The sequence below is a fragment of the Calonectris borealis genome, chromosome 9 (genome assembly GCF_964195595.1).
Source record: "Calonectris borealis chromosome 9, bCalBor7.hap1.2, whole genome shotgun sequence".
Classification (NCBI taxonomy): Eukaryota; Metazoa; Chordata; class Aves; order Procellariiformes; family Procellariidae; genus Calonectris; species Calonectris borealis.
In genome coordinates this window covers 7,314,061-7,334,450 of record NC_134320.1, presented here as the reverse complement: position 1 = coordinate 7,334,450, position 20,390 = coordinate 7,314,061, and the positions used below count along the sequence as shown (strand labels likewise).

Here is a 20,390-nt window from a genome sequence, read left to right as displayed (position 1 = left end):
AAGTAAAGCCCATACTCCACTTACATAATACTGTTTGAAAAGAAGGATGGAAGGCATAACCTATTTCTACAGGACTTGCAGTTTCTGTGTGGTTTTGGGGGTTTTGGTTTGGTGGTTGTTTTTTTTTTTGTGGGTTTTTTTTGTGTGTGGGTTTTTTCCCCCCTTCTTTTTTTCTTTTCTGTGATACCCTGCAAAAGGCTCCAGGATGCTATGGTGAGTCTAGTTATTTTAAAGATCAGTTGTATCTCAACATCAGTGTGTGAAAATCCCTTTCAGATCAGGACTTGACAAACTGAAGTTTGGAAAACTGGTCGTATTACTTCTCGCAGTTAACCATTTGCGACGGTATTTTCAAGCTTTCCTTCAGAACTAGGGGTTTGAAAAATGTACTTGCATGGAAAAGAGAAAGTGAGTATGTTTATACCATTATTTTACATGTACTCCAATTATTGCACAATAAATTCATAAGATAAAGAGACACCAAAGACCATTCATTGCAATCTTGTGAAAGTCTTCATGCTCCAGTTATGAAATAGGCTGATCACATTTGACAGCCAGCATTTTCACAGGCGCATTTAGTCCTGTTAGTCTCTCGTTAGTCTTCTCAACAGACTTGTTGAGAGGGTAACTGCACAGAAGATTCTTTTTTCTCCTGTCATCACCCTTGATTTTAAACATTAGACAGAGGTGAGAAAAAAAGTGCAGATTATAGTCATTATGTCTTGTGACCACTCCATGAATAGGGGTTTGACATGCACCATAATGTGTGTACTACTAGAAGGGGTTGACAAGACAGTTAATATAAGACTTACCTTAGTAGCCAAGGAGAGGAAAAAAGGCACAGATCTTAGGAAAAATGTTAAAGTTTCCAGAAGAGAAAACAAAAATACTGTTTATAGTTTAGAGCAGGTCTATACCACAACTAACATTTAAACTTAAAAAATGAGAACATGAGAATGGGTATAGAAAACAAACCAAAGCACTGAGGGCAGATCAGAATCATTGATGAATACCAAATGTGTCTTAATAGCTTAGTTCTCCTTTTGTGCTTAGTAACAAAGTAGTTATTAGGTGAAAAATTATTTGCTCCGGTGATAAATGTGAAACACATAAACTACCTGTGCACCAGGGCAACTGACAGGAGCAAGGTGATCTGTATGTTTGTCAAAGCAACCCTGATAATACACAGCTCAGAGCTGGAAAACCTGCACTAATTGCCGGCTCCTCTTGCTGAACTCTCGGAGCTTTTACAGTGATTGGTACAAACAACCCTTCCTGGTTCCTTTAAGCAAGGGCTGTACAGCAGACCAGTGCTTTCCTGCATGGAATGAACAGTGCAATCTCATTATCTGCTGGTATTTGCTATTAGTAGTGCACATCTTGTCCTCATTATAATCCTAGCGACCTCAGTGCTAGCCTATCTACAGATATCCCAGACCTCAACACTAACTTTGTTTTATAGAGCATAAGGCAGACAATTTGAAGACAAAAACTCAGTGAGGTTTATAGTCTCCAACACATGGCTCCAGCACGCTCGTTTTGATATGACGTACTTTCTGACTTGACACTACTGCACCTCCTTTCTGAAGCTCTCCTTGCCTTGGCCATAAACATAAGGACCACCTACCCTTACTTCCACAAGTTAAGCATGGTTCCAAAAGGATTACACTCTCACTAGCAGGATATAGAAATAAATATGGAATAAATAGGTATAAATTAGTAAATAAATGTATGAAATAAATATGTATTTCACCTACCAATACCTGTCACCCCTTTCAAATGATAAACCCTGTATATTTTCCTCAGCCTGTCACTGATGGAAGATGAGCACTTAAAAAGGAAGAAATTAAGAAAAGTAGAAAGATTACACTGTTCACATAACATCTAGCTACGTAGCTGTACAGGCATTCCCTAGGAACATCAGCCTGGTGGTTAACTTGAGAGTTTTCTTTCTGTTGTTAGTTCAGTTTTGTTTCTATGGGATTTACGCCCATATGAAAACTGAAAGGATATACAGCAGCTGGGTTGGGTTTTTTTTTTTGTTTGGTTTGGGGTTTGTTTTTTGTTTTGGTTTGTTGGAGGGGTTCTCTTGTTTTTGGTTTTGTGGGTTTTTTTAAAGTCAAGTACACACTGATATTATTGGAAAAAATTTCTATTTCTATAAGCTAACAAAAATACCAATGGAACAGCCAACAACCTGCCAGTAAACTATTGCGGTGGCTGTAGTTCCAGAGGAAAAAACCACGTACATTTAGTCTCATTATAGCTTGTTCAAGGAGATCTAAGTAGATATCTAAGCACAGGTCAGAAACTACCCTGATATATTCTTGAATCTGGACCCATTTAAAAACAACAAAAAAAAAATCACGGAAAAATCTTTCAAAAGACTATAGATTTTTTTTTTTCTACAATAGTTGGTCAAAATACTGAAAATATTAATAGGGTGATGGGAAAGGAACTGTTGGAGCACTGATTCTCTGGTACAATCGAAGACTGATATATTATACTGTAGAACAAGCTTTCCACACTTAAACAAAACATGGCCATAGAAGAAATTCCACATTACAATACTATTAAATGTACAGCTACTGAATATTGTTAATATTGTAGCTGTATCTATTTTCAGTTTTTTCCTACTAAATACATTACACAAATCGAATTTTCGATAAAGGTCTATAATAAAATTAGTGATATTATGAAGCCAAATAAAATTACATTATATTAAAGCAGAAATTTAAAACAGGAATAAGAAGTTACTTCAAAAAATTTAAAAAGGCAATAGTCTTTAAAAAAGCACATAGAGATTTTTCCAAACAGGTAGGGAATCCAAGTCCTTCAAGGGAATTAAGGGTTCAACCAGTATTATAATATTATGTATGGATTGCAGATCACAAGGCCAAATGTACAATATTACCTAGAAATGAACTATTAATATAGTTCATTAATTAATGAATAAATTCATAAATTAATATTCATATTCATATTCAATTAATGTTCATAAATTAATATTGCCTGGAGGAAAAGGACCTGGGGGTGCTGATTGACAGCCGGCTGAACATGAGCCGGCAGTGTGCCCAGGTGGCCAAGAAGGCCAGCAGCATCCTGGCCTGTATTAGGAATAGTGTGGCCAGCAGGAGTAGGGAGGTGATCGTGCCCCTGTACTTGGCACTGGTGGGGCCGCACCTCGAATACTGTGTTCAGTTTTGGGCCCCTCACTACAAGAAGGACATGGAGGTGCTGGAGCATGTCCAGAGAAGGGCAACGAAGCTGGTGAAGGGCCTGGAGCACAAGCCTTATGAGGAGCGGCTGAGGGAACTGGGGTTGTTTAGTCTGGAGAAGAGGAGGCTGAGGGGAGACCTCATCGTGCTCTACAACTACCTGAAAGGAGGTTGTAGTGAGGTGGGTGTTGGTCTCTTCTCCCAAGTAACTAGCGATAGGACGAGAGGAAATGGCCTCAAGTTGCACCAAGGGAGGTTTAGATTGGACATTAGGAGAAATTTCTTCACTGAAAGAGTGATCAAGCCTTGGAACAGGTTGCCCAGGGAAGTGGTGGAGTCACCATCCCTGGAAGTATTTAAAAGACGTGTAGATGAGGCCCTTAGGGACATGGTTTAGTGGACATGGTGTGTTGGGTTGACGGTTGGACACGATGATCTTAGAGGTCTTTTCCAACCTGTATGATTCTATGATTCTATGATTCTAATATCAGGGAATACACACCAAATACTTTCCCTCCTAGACCCCATAATACTTCTTAAAATATAAATAATTCAAATCAATAAATGAAGAAACTAAGTTAAACCTACTGTCTAATGTAAACTTTATCACAAAAGCCAGTCTGTCTGTGCAAGTTCAGTATTTCAAAGGATGATTTTCTACAAGAAGAGTAAATCACTAATTCATGAAAAACATGTCGATTGTCCCAATGTAAAATACAAAGAAAATAATCAGGCTAGCAAACCCCCAGTCAGAAAAGAGTTTGTAAAAGTATCAGTGGAAACAACACATATGACTAAAATCCCTGTAAGGATCCCGAGGGAATGCAAGTAAAAGAAGCAAATATAAGATGGAACATTCATAGTAACATAAAAATCCCCCAAAAACGAAAAGGGCATCTTTTCACTAGGAATCGATCTTCATTCCTAAATAACTGTACGTGAAGATTTCACAGATAGGTTTAGTTTAGCAAGGATTTCATCTAAGTTTACATTACTGTTTTCCACAAACATTTGGAAGAATGAATTGCACGTGTATGTGAAAGTTACCATTATAAGAAAAAAAGTGTACTCAAATACATTACGGACAACTGTTTATCATTCAAAGTCTCATTCCACACTTTTTGTTTGTTTTAACATATAATTGCTTCTTGATGAATACATGAAAAAAAATAATTTGGAAACAAGTACTTTTTCCTTTGCTTCAAAAACTAGTAACTGAGTTAAGGACACCTTATCCTGAGCATCTTTTTATGAAGTACATCTGCTCTGATTACAATTAGTACCTCCCAGTTAGAGGCTGTCTACTTATCTCTGAATGGTCATTGATTATGCCTCCATTAGCAAGTAACTCAGTGCCATAGGAACTGATCAGCAGACAAAAGCGTTTCACGCTGAGGTTGCTGTATCCATGCATGTGCTATTTGAGGCTTTTACCTCTGACTAAATTTAGCTGAGTCCCCTCCACTGAACATTCCCAGTGCATATTTGGTTGAGGAAGAAAAGTGTTCTGTGCAACCAAGAACCATGGGGCACCATGAGTGACAAACCAATCTTGATATTAAAATGGGGTTCAATATATCAAAAAAATTTGTGAATCCCTGTTTTGTAGGGTATGAGTTTATGCCAGTATATGCTTTTGGAGAAAATGGCTAATAACAATTCTTATGTGATGCTGTAAAATGCTGTTTGGGCCAAGTACTTTGATTTACTACTTACTGAACATGACTGTATTCCACAAGAACAAGGATACTGATCTTCGCTATTTCCTTTCCTTATAAAAGATGAACATTCTTAAGCAATATAATCTTTTTAACAACTCCATCTTTTTAGGATCTTCAGAACAGCTATCAAGCCTTAATATTCTCCCTTTTCTTCAAAAAATATTTTTAATGAAATAGGGAATTTAAGAGAAAACTTGCTTGACATGCAAAAGTACTCTTTTCTGCTTAAGGAGCTCATAATATGACAGAATAAGTGTCAGGAAAAATAGACTTAATACAAGTAAAAACTTCTATATGACATACATCTACCATACAGCAATCTGAACAAAAATCTTCAAAACCTCCATTAAATTTTTTGTCTAGGCCTTGACAGTTATAAAGTACTAACACACTAACATAAGATTTTAGCAACTTTAAATATTTGTCACATAGTTTGTCCATAGCCAGGACAAACGGCTATGTTTTTGGAAGAAAGCATGGGCTCTTATTACCAAACAAAATTAACTATGTATTATTACTTTAGGCAATTGTAATGATTCATTTCTATAAAAGAAAATTCAAATTTAATTACATTATTCTTGTGTTTTCATTAAAAATGTGTTGATAGTGGAAGCCTGCTGTATTATGCTGTTTATAATCACTTCTGCTTCACAACAAATGAGCAGACACATTCATTGTAAAAGACATTTCATTTCAAGGTCTATGGGCCAACGGTCAAGTCCTGAGTACTCAGATACAGCCTCTAAACATGTCCTTCAAATTACATTATCTCTGCACTGCAAATTCATTCCTTACAAATGTTAATAACTTCATAATGCAATCCATAAGCTCAAATGCTGCTGTTAATGTATGTTCCTACCTGCAAAAGGAACAGGTGCATCTTTATCCAAAGCAACAAGGGGAGGATCCAAAATTACAGTGTCATTGTTTTCAGTTATGATTCCATGGTACGATGTCTCAATCCAGGGTTTGTGTTTGTTCACTAGAAAAGAAATAGTATGCCTAATTAATTTGATTTGTGTTTTACATGCATCTAGCTCATTTTAATCTTTAAAGAGAAATTATTTAACGTAAGTCCAATATTGATGTTATTACTCAAAAGCCACTAACAAGATCCCAAAGTACTTTATAAACATTCAAATATTAAAGCAAAATTATTATGCATATTGTACTGCAATTCATTGATGAGAAAACCACCACTTACAGACATCCCTACAATTAAGACACCAAAATAAAAAGCCAATTTTCAAAATATTTTTAATGTGTTCCCAACTGTCAAACATAATTACGATCAGACACTTTTGAAGGAATTGCTTTCAGTTACAAAACTCTGATACAAGAGAAAAGAGACCCAGAGAAACACAACTCTTGTCAAGACACAAAGGCAAGCAGAAGGGCAAGTGAGAACATTGGACTTTCGGTCAACTTCTCATTTTATATTTTTGGAAAAATATCTAAAATGACTTTTGTGTTCTGTACATTGTAGACAAAAAAATAAACTTCCACATTTTAATCACTTTGATAAAAGCCGCCACCTCTTTTCCATTTAACCAGCTTTAGTTATGCTTAAATGGGAAAAAAAATGTGTCCTTCAAATATAGCTGCTGAACATTAGGATATCTGGTCTTGAAATACATAGGAAGATCACACAAAAAGACACTTTTAAAGTAGGGGATACACCACGTATCATCAGATTGTCTTATTCCTAAGCCCTTTCAATGAGCATCCCTCTCACCAACCATCTCCTATTTATAGGACAGTATGAAGATGCATTTTCCCCTTCCTTTTTATTTTGTAAGAGGCTTAGCTTTGCTCTGCTTATAAATAGCATTTTGTTCCCACAGCCACAATCTGCATGTTATGTTTTTGGAACTCCTGCGTAAGTAATACAATGGTGCTAGCCTAAACATATTGCAATTTGAAGAATGTACTACCCCAGACATGAGGGAACACTGCACTAAGGAATATCTACTACGTTTTCACCAAGTCCGGATGCAAGGTAATTTTTGTACCTATTATTTAGTTGTGTATACCAGATGCTGAGGAAAACATCTGGTGAGGTAACAGAAATCACCTCAAAGATGGAGGGTTGACACATAAAGCAAAAACAAATTGAACCAGAGGGGATTATTTAAAATAACCCCACTATAAAAACAAACAAACAATGAAATCTGCACACACACACAACCCTGAACTCTTTCCTGCCTTTTCTTCTGTAAAACCCCCAGACAAGAATGAGTTTCAAGTTTCTCCCACATAGTTTCTTCTATGTAAAGAAAGTAGCAATAGACACCAAGACAATAGAGAGGGCTCTGGCCACAGCAGAAGAGCTGGGCAATTAACAAATTATTTTGTTTACTGGCTATTTGGAAAAAGCAAACAAATATACTTATGGCAAACTGAAATTCATTCTTTTTCCTTCTTGTTTCTTTGTTTAATCATTAGGAAATTGTGGACTCAGGAAGAATGATCTGAGGTCCTTTTAAAGCTGAATTATTTTATATTCTAACCACTAATATGAGAACTTTGGTTCATTTATACGTTGCAATATATATTCTTTCAGAAGAAAGCATACTTATCTTCACAGTGGTTTTGCCCATTTTTGCAATAACTAAGCAATGGGAAGATTAAACCGAGGATGTGTCAGGGAAAGGTGAAATGGAAAATAGGGAACTCAAATCTCTTCATCTTGTAATGACTGTACAGCCAGAGGAGAGATTGGCGAGTTTATGTAATAGGATGAAGGCCAAAAGTCTTGTCAATGTTGAAATATGAGAAGTGATGGATGCAATTTCAGAGCTTTGTATGGCATTTGGGATTCCAAGGCAATTGAAGCATTCTGTATCTGTTACTTGAATATGTGAATTGCCTGAACATCCAGACACATAAATATGCTCCACTGGTACTCTGATATGACTCAAAGGCTTTGATTGATACATGCTGTGCAGAACAAAAGGTGATTTCTTGATTGAAGGCAGATACAATTTAACAATAATGAACTAGTAAATACGAATTTGCATGAAAAGGGAACTCCTTATGCAACTAAAAGTTAAAGTACCAAATCCAGTTTTTTCCTTTCTCCTGGTTCTGTTAATTGTCTGAGCTCTCACAAAAAAAAACCAAAACAAAACCAAAAAACCCCAACCAAACAAAAAAACCCCACAAACAAACAAACAACAACAAAAAAAAACTAAAAAAACCCCTTTCTTCCAACTATAGCTACTACAGAATAGTTTTGATGACACTTTTGCTTAAGAAACAGTTTCAGTATACAGTGACTGCAATTCTACTAGTGTTATCTTTTCTCCATTAGCGTCCCGTGAGCAATAACAACAGTCAAATGAGTGACAGCAACGTAATTCCTTAAATTATGTTGGGGTTGGAAGAGAAGAAAGTACATTAGGAACAAGTTCTACAATTTAGCCCCAGACCTTAGAGACGTATTAGGAAGAAGAAAGGAACAATAAAACAAAACCAAATACAATAAAAGGTTAAATTATTTGCAAGCTCTTATGAGGTACATCTCCAAAGGAAAAATTATGACTATACAAGCTTTGTGTAACACGTGGTGTGGAAATTTTAAAAATTACGGAAATCATCCACACTCTTTGGGAGTGCAAAACCATTCTTTTGCATCAGAAGATCTATACATTTGAAATATTTTCACATTATTAAAATTAATTCATCCTTTTACCTGTTTTGGGTACTTGTTTTAAAATAAAAAATTTGTAATACTGAGATTAGTAGCTGGTGTTCTGGTTGGGGCGGTCATTTATATTTTCTCTGCTAAAGGTTGCTAAAATTTTAACATAGAAACTCTTAGTAAATGCATACACCACTATATAGGCCTTCATAAGATACTAGATTCTTAAAAAAGTACCTTCAAATGTAACATGATTAATGAATACTTTACATTTCTTCCTCCAAGACTAAAGGGCAGCTAAAAAATGTTAGACTGGTTCAAATCAGTATTTATCCACGTGATATGAGAGGCCAACCCACCTCATAAACCTCTGATATTTTCCTACCCCTACGCAGCATCTTTAAAGCAAATACATGTTTAAAAATTAATTCAAAAGTGTTTTGTCCTGTCTCATTCTAGCTACTGATTCAAATTTCAAGATATTTGAGAAGTACATATTTTTAAATACAAATTACATATTCTTCTAGTTGTGCCCTCTTTAAGAGCATGATTTTTTTCCTCCCATACCCACTCTCTCTCTACTTTTATAATATTAATGTACTGAAGTAAAAACATTACCTGCAACACAGACACTAATTCCTCTGCCTTAGAGTAAGATCTGCACCTCAAAACATGACTTCCTGTAACTTAAGCAATATTGCCTTTTACCCTCCATTTTTCTAGCCCTGACCTTCAAATAATTATTTTTATTATTGTAGAAAAAAAAAATTTAATATGTTTGAGATAGACTAACACGCATTCAGATCCAGGCTATATTCATGTTTAGGGGAATAATTTGTGGTTTAGACAACATATATAGAATATTGGCAGAAAATTACAGAAATCCCATGAGCTGAGTAGATTTTTTTAAGAGCTTTATTCTTGACAGATATCCAAAGCCGTATCTGGAAAAAAAAATCACTTTTTTTTTTGACTGTAATTGGTTAGAACCTAAAGATCTTAATGTAAATATATACAGTTACGCTTTTCCTTGCAATCCACATTTAGTTTAAAATGCGCCCCAAACTATGTTAAAGTTGCATTCTCTTCTCAGTTACATCAAAACCAGTCAAATTTTAGGTCAGGTTCCCAAAGACACAGTAATACCACACAGCATTTATTTAAACACCAGAACAAAAAAAGTTTTACCATGCTGTCTACTTTAGGCTATATGAAACTGTGTGTTTAAATAGAAAAAAACCCTAAAATTCACATTATTTAAGAAATTATGTAATTTCCATTATATAAGGTGTTTATTAGAATCTCTTGAAGATTAACATGTGCATTTTTGGAAATTTTATAAACTTTAAAATAAGGTGGGAACTTTTTACTTTATCTTTAAAATGGAAGAGGCACAAATGATTAAAAGAATATTTTAATGTTTCTCAGCAGCGCTTACAATTAACAATATCCTATAAAAGAAAGTGATAGGTAAACTACATTTTTTGATTTGCATTTACTAAAGATGATGGAAGAAATCTATATACAGATTTGTATGTGAAGTTTCAGGAACTGTGAGAGCAGAGTACTATACAGCAAGCTAAACTCAAAAAAGCAAACAAGCTGGATATTCAGCAGATAAGAGCTATACAGAAAATTCTTTTCCCTCTTAAGGTGTATTAAGTTGTAGCACACTTATATTAACTCTAAAACTGCAAAAAAATTCTAAAAAAGACAAAAAACCATACTTTTTTTCAAAAATCTTCTTTGAAAGCATTTATCATTTACCTTTTCCTTGCATTTGCCTAGCTGGGTAAAAACTGAAATCAGTGCAATGCTTTCATGAATTCAAACACATATTTAGTTACGATGTAGAGATGAAATATACCTATGCTGTGGGTTCTTTTTTTTAAAACTTGCCTTCCTTCCTATAATTTATTAGTCATTCATATAAAATCATAATGTAAATAATTTGTAGCATATAGGATAAGGCAATTAATCTTTTTCCTTTATTACAGTTAGAGGTCAATTCATTAAAATTTGTATGCACCATGTACACTGCATTTTCATAGTCTGTCCCACCAAAGCTTGTGATTACAAGCCTTTGGATGTAATTAAACAATCTTGCTAGAAAACTGCCACTCTGCGTTCCATCTGCAAATGGACTTGGCACATAAAACAATGAAGTTGAAAAAGGCAAAAGAAAAACAAACTCATTCTGTAGAGTCTGCAGGAAATCTCATGCCCCCAGGAATGTTGTCTTGAAAGTCAGTTCAAGGACAAGCCCCAAAATTTAGGAAGATGAATACAGAGAAAGTCCAGAAGATGTTTAGAACCCCAAAAATATGCCAAACTCCTACATTCTACTTTGGTGCCTTTTCCCCATCCTCTGCACAGTGCCCTGGGTTTTACCCCTTCCAGAGGGCGTGCTCAAAAACCCACCCTGCTACTTGCCTCCTGATAAATGGTAAGAAAAACAACCAACCCTTCATGCCAAACTCCCCTACAAACTATGATTGCATCTGAGCACTTCACACCTGCACCGAATGACCATGGGAAGCTCTGCAGCAGAAAGAGAACAAAATCACAGACAAGACATTGATACATCAGCGGCAGGAAAAGAAAATAGCAACCACCTCCCATCCCAAGCTCTTTGGCAATCTACCAAAAAGCCCTTTATGATGAGTATGGCTATAGGTACACGAAACTGCATCTGTAATGTCTACAATATTAAAATACAACTGCCTGCTTTATCAGACTGCAAGACATGCACCGGGCTTTCTGAAGACAATCATACTCTCTGTAAATTAAATCTTCCAATTCTCAATGCCTGTGAATAGAGCTGCAATTTGTCAGTGCTGAAGTATTATTGTAACTGGACCACAATATAGACAAAATGTATGAGAACATCATCTTATGAGGAAAGACAACATCTTTTCTATAACCCAAGATAGACACTTGTTTGGGGCAGGAGGAATGGATGGAAAGCAGCATGTGTACAAGGAATACAGTACAATGGTATTTCCAAAATTCAGATGGTTTCTGAACGAAAATACTTAGAAAATGTCACTGATCCAAAAATAACACATTATAAAAGAACTATGGAAGAAAAAAAGTGAATATTAGAAGCTTTAACTACTGACACTAGGGCAGAGTCAATACTGCCTGGTTGATTTAACTGCTGATTTCTAAACTTTAGGAAGTTAAAACTTGAGGTAGCAAATTATAAGGGTTAGGAATTGCCTTATGAATGCAAATGATTTCTTTCTTTCTTTTTTCCAAAATAGCATCTCTTTCATCTCTATCTCTAGCTTAAAGAGATTGTTGATTCCAGTAAAATCAGCAGAAAATTTAGGCTTTTTTATCACTTAGTTCAGCTTTAAGTCCTTTCATCTGCTAACTTCAATGATCTTCAGCTCAGCCTGTTGGAATCCTGTCTTTTTAAGTGTCAAAAGCTTACCCCTAAAAAACAGCCAAATTGAGGATGCTTAGGAAGCCTTTTAAACATATACCTGAAATCCCATTAACTTCTGTAGAATACAAAAGACAACCTCAGGCCTTATGCAGTCTGCACTATAAGTGACAAGTCCTTACCTCGTACAGCAAAGAAAAAGAATGCTTCTAATGCCCTATTAGGAGGATACTGCATAACATAAAAATCCTAATGATGCAGATGACATACCGACATCTGCAATGCACGATCATTATGGCTGAAAAAACCTCCTCCCCAGATCTGGATGCCATTGGTTTGGCAGTCCACTCCTCCTTTGGGGTGATACTTTGCTGGGTAAATGCCACAGTAAGACTGGTGGGGTCAGCAAGGGCCAGAGTTCTACCTCATTGTTTCAGGTATTTCAGAGAAAAAGGCTACTGAAAAAAAGAATTTGTCCATCGTTAAAATCCAGTGGCCTTTTCTCTGGATAGTTTTAACAGCCCTGGACTTTGGATCAAGAAGTAGAAACTTTAAAGGGGAAGAGGGAGAGTTCAGAAGATTATTTTGATTCACAAATGTGGCTTGTGCCATGTTCACTCTTACACGATCAAGCTAGAAGTTTTGAAAATTCACATCCTTAACAGAAATTTGCTAGCGTCTCCAGTAACTCTAGTTACTGATAACTGGAATATTTCAAAGATTGTGTTTTCAATAAACAAGTCCTGCTCACATAGTTCATATATGTGACTGTATTGTGCACCTGTAACTTGATAACATAGCAGACCTTAATTCTGCAAAGATACGACCAGAGATGAAAACCTGGATTTCCGGCATTGCCTGCTCCAGAATGGGCCAGGGCTAGAAACCAAAGATAGGATAGAAATCTAAGATGTCATAGCATAGCAGCTAAGAACAAAGAGTTCAGAAGATAGGGAGATCTGGGGGCTTAGGTCACTACAGAAATGAGGATTAGGAGTTTGATAAAGAATTTAAGTCTTCCTCTGGAAGGCAGAGGAAACAAGGACATGGATAAATGCATTTTGAGGGAAAAGAAACTAAGCTAGAAGTGGAAACTGAAAATGGCTGGGAAGTAAGCAAAGTAAATAAATGTTTGCATTTTACAGGATTAAATCTTTCTCAACATTAGGGAAAAAAAACATTGAGTGGCTGTATCAGCAGAAAACAGAATGTTATGTTTCCCTACATACAAAAGAAACGGAAAACTTTCCTGAAACTTTCACATACAAAACACATTTTATATGTTTTGTCAAAGACAAATTGTAAAGAAGAAATTTATTCTTCTGTCTCACATGCTTAGTTCTCCATGTGATGGCATTGCCTGAATTACTGAAAGCACCAGTAGTTATGTTCTGGGTTTACTGTTAGACAGATAACTTTAAATCATAATGCTTTATGTGCTTTTACATAAAATAATAATGTGAAATTCCTGCCCCAATTAAGGCAATGTGAGTTTTGGCACTAAGTTCAGTTAAAGCAGAATTTATATGATTTATAATATGTGATTATGAGATGTGAACTCTTTGGAGAACATTTTAACTAAAGAATATATTATAAGCAGTGCATCTCAGCAACATTAAATTACTCAGTGGAGATCCTACAGATAACTTGGCATTGGTCTGATCATACTGCGCAACAAAAACCTATTTTGCACAAAATAGACTGCATAAGAAACTCTTCTGCCATAAGTATTTTTTCTGGCCCCCAAGGGAAGGCCTTTCCATAATGACAATTCCCATTAGCAAAATTTGTTCTTACATAAAAAAAAAAGGGGAAAATTTGAGGTGGACGACTCCTTTGTTAGTAGCTAATTCTTATTACAAGCTTATTTGACCAAAAGCATCAAATGCCTTGTCTAACAGACTCGATAGTATATGAGTGATCTATTGTCTATTTCTAAAGTAAAATAACATACTCTGTATTTATTCTGACATGCTTAGAAGTTTATGTAGCCATAAAATATGCTTGATTCTCTTGTAATTTTTTTTTTTTTTTTTTTGAGTGGAGAAGACATACTATTTTTAACACTGATCAAATCAATATTAAACATTTAACAGGAACTTACTAAATGCTTTGGTCAACCCAAATCTGTACTGATCAGGAAAAACAGTCTAGCTACAAATTTCATAAAACTCTACTCACAATATTGATATGTAAGACTTTTAGCAGCATTTTTACTTTTGACCCTTATTTCCGAAAAGCACATTTTGAATTTACATATACATATAAAAATAAACCTTTGCACTGTACCATTTTAGGTAATGGACCACATAGTTGTGCTCTCTGTGCCCTAAACTGTCTTTTAAGTTTACAAGTTGTTTTTATTAATACAAAAGAGATTTCATCTCCTTGATTTAAGATGTCCAGTCCTTATAAATTTATCTATTGATATTTGTCATAACAAATATACTACAGAGAATACAAAACTGAATTCTGAACTACCACAGTCTATATGCCTCAATGTTCGGACCAGGAAGTTGCCTGTGTACTATATATAAAGGAATAAAACTGGAATTAGGTTATGAGTCTGTCCCACAACTAGCCATGGGAACATACATGAAAGTCTATAAAGTTAAAAATCTTGGAGGAAGTATCTAATAGCATAAAAATGTTTTCATTCATGTCACAAGGACAGAAAAGGTCATAAACAAATGAGATTGTGTTTTCCTATGTATTTAGCTGTACTCAAAAAACATTTATCTTGCTTACCAATGCTGACCTTTAATTCAACACAAATTTCTTATGAGCAGCCTCATTCTCATTTAAAAATACGTAAAAGCTTGAGATTCACAATATTTAACCACTCTACCATTTCATTTAACTTTCTTCAATAATTAATAACTCCACATTCACTATATGAAGCTACCCCATTCTTACATGCTTTATCTTTTTTTGTTTGGACTGAAAGCTGTTCAGAACATGGATTTATCTTTCCATTATGAGAGTTTACAGCATGCATTTTAAATAAAACTGGCTCTAGTCCTTATTCCTTAAAGAAACAATACAGGAGCATCCTCTGAAGAGTTTTGTCAGGTGACACTATCTGAACAGGGATTCCAGCACAGTTGTTTCACGGACCAGATATCAATATCTTGTAAATAATCCAGATATTTAAAGCAACGCTGAGGAACATACCTATCACTATTAAACATTTTTATCTAGACAGTGTGTTGCCATGGGAAACAAAAAAAAACTTCGATGACTATGCAGAAAAGCAAGAGTAATCTCCTAATAGCACCAAAGATAGACCTCATTGAGGAGTTACAGATCTGCAGGGTGCCCTGTTTAACTAAAGAACAAATTTGCACATATAATGCCTGAAATATTAAAACCAGGGAATTCCAATTGCTGGCATTTCTTCCTATGAATGGTCTCAGTTATGACATCTCTAAAATGAACATTGTAACTATTACAGAACACTAGGCGTTTTAACATTTGCTGAGCAGATTTTCAAAGGCACTAGTTTTTCAGCACCTTATACTTCAAGTTAGCAACAGTTTTTCTTTGTAAATAGTAACTTAAGTTGAAGTTTTAAAAATGGAAATTAAAGTAACTTAGGTTTATTGCAATTACGTCTCAAGAACTTCAGCAATATTCTGCAGTTAAGAATGGTATTTTGAAAAATTCAAAGTTAAAACCACTATTAGATTATGAGGCTAAAACAAATGAAAAAAAAACTTAAGAAATTGTAACCTTTATAAAATTTTGTGCCACTCTATTTTGATAGCACAGACTCATGAGAGTTATCACAAATTTCATCTCACTGAAATCCCATGCTCCTACACATAAGCCTACACATTTGGAAATCTTGGGAAATGAGCTAAATCCTAATGCTATGGATTTTAAAGGAGTAAGTAGTTTATTTTTTTGAAATAGAAGAAAGTATTGGTGTTCATCTTTCCATTATTTGTTCAAAATTATAGATTTCCATAGAACAGGAGCTGAAGGATATTCAGCAGAGAGAACCTGATTACATAAAGGACAGGTATTGCTTCAAATTACCTGTCCTTTACTTACTCCAGAGAGGTGGGGCCCCAGGCTATCTTGAAAGAGGCTAGCGATCTTATTCTTTATTATGGCCACCACTCTTTCCAAATTAGTCATGTTGGTTTTGAAATAGTGATTGCATTTTTGAAAAGATACGCTTTATTCTCTGATGAAAACCAAGAAACTCAGATACTTAAGAAAAGAGGGAAAAATAGGAAGAGTGCAAGAAACTGAGAAATACTGATAAATTCTAGACACGTTTATGTGAACCAAGGCTTGTGAAGCTGAAAGGTTAAGTGAAAGATGTGACCATGCACAGAAACAAAGAGGCTGGGAGCATAAGAAAACTTTACAGTACATATCCTCTGGATGTCTTGTACCATTTTAGGATTATGGTTAAACCACAAATGGACTAAACATGTCAGAATCACTATTACACTGCAAGAGGTACACATGTAAGATGGTACACACCTGTTATACACAAATCACAGAGTTTCATGTAAGGACATCCTGTCTAATATTCATGTACCAAAATCCACAGATTAAACAATTAAGTGTAAAAATAACTATCAATAGTGTAGGCAGAAGTGCACTACAGAGAAACACAGAATAAAGTCCACTTGCAAGTATTTCCGTATTTTGCATTCAGATGTCTCTTAAATTGAAATGTACCTCAAAATACATACATTAACTGACTGTCCATCCTCACCCCAAACCTCTCTCCAGAATATCCCTAAAAATATTGGCATTTATTACGTGATCCCATACATTAATAAAATAATGATTACATAACTTTTACTCCCATAAATGGAGTAAATTAAGTGAATGGTTTTTAAGTTTTGAGACTGTTTATGATTATAAGCAGCTCTGACTTTATAACACAATGTTTCATTTGTCTTTTATGCTCCTCCTCATTATCAATGAGGCTTTTTTTTTCCCCCAAGGCAATCTTGTTTCTCTCAGACCGTTTTCTATAGATTTAAACCTAAAGTTATCACTCATCCTGCTTGAATGGTTTATTTCCTCAAAACTCTCACCTATCTCTTCTGCATTTCAACCTGAAAATGGCCTCTTATTTTTCTCTCTCTTCTTCCCCTCAACATCCTCAGTGTGTCTCCTAATTTCTAGATGATTTGAAACATACCAGTCTATTTACACAGAAATTAGGTTGCCAACAGCCTAGATTTAAAATATAATGCATACATTAGCAAATACTCCTTCCTCATATCCACATTTATGTATTTAAATAATAAATTTTGAGTACAGTTGGTGCTCAGAGTGAAAGTGTGACAGAATTTGCCTACATTAGGAGTCAGAATTACGAAGCGCCGAGCCCTGTTCTAGTCAGAGCTGGACCATGACATTGCACCAATAACACATTCCTGTCCCCATGCTCAAACCTCAGTGCCAAGAGGCTTTTTAGATCTCAGCCTCTTTAGGAATGACAGCAATCTATCAACTTCCACAATGATTTAAGACAGCTTTCCAGCAGTACTCCAAGTAACCTCCCTGTACAATTGTCCCTCTCACTTTAGCCTGCTCATATAAAGAGTGAGGAAGGACATATACAAATACAGGAAAAAAACGTAGAGATCACTTGAATGTATGGGTTACTTTTCCTCCCTCTGTTATTGAACATAACTGAAGCCAGCATTCTGGGCTCTGCATAGCCTTTCAGATGCAAACATAAATGTTACTCAAAGGTTTCTTTTTGGGTTTTTCCTCCTTCAAAAATGTTTAGTTCCTGTCTGTGTTTCTGCCCTACTCAGACAATGCCAAAATGCTTTTAGACTTGTGGCACACTGTACAAGGGGCCTCACAGTAAAGAAAAAACTATGGCAAGACTGACCAATCTTCCTGCCTGTATAAAACCATATGCTAAAACAGCCTCATCATTAAAAACCATGGAAGGTCTGTAACTGGGTCACAGATGGGAGATGAAAATGCCAGCAGGTTCCTTTTCTCTGCTGTGGGATGGAATTTTTCACTCACTTGCATGGCAACCAAGTGACATCTGCTACAGTAATTCCTATTTTGCACTTCTTCCCAACAACAGGATTGAGATTAGTCATCTCCTCCTTTTCTAGCACAGCCCTGCTGCTTGTCAGATGATACATGCACTCTGGGAACAGGAGTCTCATGAACTCCATGGAAGTCACATGTGGCCCACGAGGTATGGGCCAGCCACTAGGTCTGCTGACAGGCCTAAAGCAAATAAAGGAAAATAAAATGATGATGGAAAACTGCTGGTTTGAATTTTGATGTAAACCATCATATTGTGTACAGGCTACAAGGACTACCAAGCAGATAAACAAGAGTAAAATAATCGATGGTTAGACAGACAGGACATCCAGCCCTCAGGCACCACAATCCCTTTGTATGCATGTTGTTTAGAAGTTGACAACTCAGCTGTATTTCTCCACCAAAACCAAAATACACATCTCAGAGAAAACATCTAATTTTGAGAAACTCTGAAAGACTAGATGCAATCAATACCTTTTTCCTCCAAAAAAGGTACTATATAATACTAGAATAATGAATTGCTTAGAATAGCTTGACATGAGTACTTGCATAAGATACTCTCTTTATGTCTATAAATTCATTCAGCATTCATTTCTGTCTGCCTAATCTTAAAAACAGCTAAGCTTCAATTCATTACTTATTAGTATTCCTTGATAATTACACAGGTAATTTCTTAATTACTGCTACCTGCTGTAAAGAGAGTTTCCAGGGCTTTGGACAGTGTAGAAAAACTTGTTTGTTGAATGGAAGACAAAATGATGGAAGAAAAATGAAACTGCACCTTCTACACATTTTGGGGTTTTTTTAGTTAATTGGTTAAGTCTCATACCTAAGTACCAAATGCTGTTTTTCCCAGCTTCATCACTTTGTCCTTAATTATCAACTACTTCTATGAATTGCTAATAAGTAAGATTGATTTTGACCCATGACATATCAGCTTTTGTCCTACAATGTTGCAGATGGGACACAATTTATTGCAAATTTCATTTCATGCTTTTTATTGCAAAAGGTATGGAACAATGAATGATAATTATATATTTTACAGTTCATTCACTTCAAACTGATCATTTGATATTCATTACTCCAGTGACAGACACGTCCTGTCAAGTTTTACCCCTCATTATGCGCATAATATCTGCATTTGAGCAAGCAACAGAATTTCGAAAGGAGACTTCAACCAAGTTTCCATTTGGAAAAAAAAAAGCCACCAGCTTATCCTGTTACATTAACTTTAGTAGCTGCTGTCAAAGGAACAATTGACTAAAATCACATTTCTGATATTTCTTACTGAAATAACCTGACTGAAAAACTAGTTTTGGGCATAAAAATATATACAACTATATAAATCATTCCTATGAAATCTGAAGAAAAGGTTAAAGCTCCTGGACATATTTTCAAGAAATAAACTTTGACTTCAGTTTTTCCCGATACTTCAGATCTTATAGATTTCACAACACAGAAATCATTATTTTTGGTATTTCAAAAGGTCACCCTGGTGATAGCCAACCATCACTTGAAAAGGTGGGTAACATAAAGGAGGACTTTTTTTCTGGGCTTCCTAAAGCAACAACTCCAGACAGTTTCTATGTATCAATTTCAAGTAAGAGCTCTCCAGATACTCTTCTTCTGAGGCTCTTTCCTCAGAAATAATTGCTGATAATCAGAATCTTTCGTCCATTGATTGCATATTCAATGATATATTCAAAGGACACTCTGCCCTCACAAAATTTGAGTTGCTAATAGAAAAGTGGTGTGATCTTCTTGCTTTTAACATCCCCAAGAACAGGTTCTGACTCCAAAGTAGGAGGTTATAATATAAGAAATATGACATGTTAAACATAAAATACATGAAACAAGTGAGTACAGTTCAAAGGCAAGCACACATAAAAAGCCATACCAGAAAACATACCTCAGTACAAACCAATAGAGGATAAAATGAAGCTTTGTGATAACCACAGCTGAACCATATCAATGAATGAGCATATGTGCTGGCTAACAATAAAAGGGAACCTTAGAGAAGGTAAGAACCTTCTCTATTAGTTTATGCAGAACAGGCAGGCGATGGCAAAACTAAAATGGCGGGCACCCATGAGATCACTCAGGCTTTCCTGACAGGAGTCAAGACCTCTATGGAACAAATAAGCTGGAATGCAGAAAAAACTGCCTGCAGCTACATAAATGCAGAAATGACACCATATCATAAATGGTAAGGCATCAAAATACGTATTTTTCAGGGGTCAACACTGATGGTTGTTTATTGCCCGATTTGGAGAGGCCATTGCTTGAAAGGACAAGAGAAGGAATGAAGCAAATCACAGTTATAAATTTTATTTATTTATTTGCATTTTGCAAATAAATAGAAGTCCTAA

The 20,390-nt window shown here is 35.6% G+C and overlaps 1 protein-coding gene across 1 annotated transcript in view; it reads right to left on the bottom strand.

Moving 5' to 3' along the window:
• Positions 1–20,390, bottom strand: part of CLSTN2 (calsyntenin 2) — a 394,899-nt gene that overhangs the window by 230,987 nt on the left and 143,522 nt on the right. Inside the window, exon 2 of the mRNA XM_075158151.1 lies at positions 5,799–5,921. Within this exon, the coding sequence (XP_075014252.1) occupies positions 5,799–5,921 (123 nt within the window). The remainder of the gene's footprint in view (positions 1–5,798; positions 5,922–20,390) is intronic.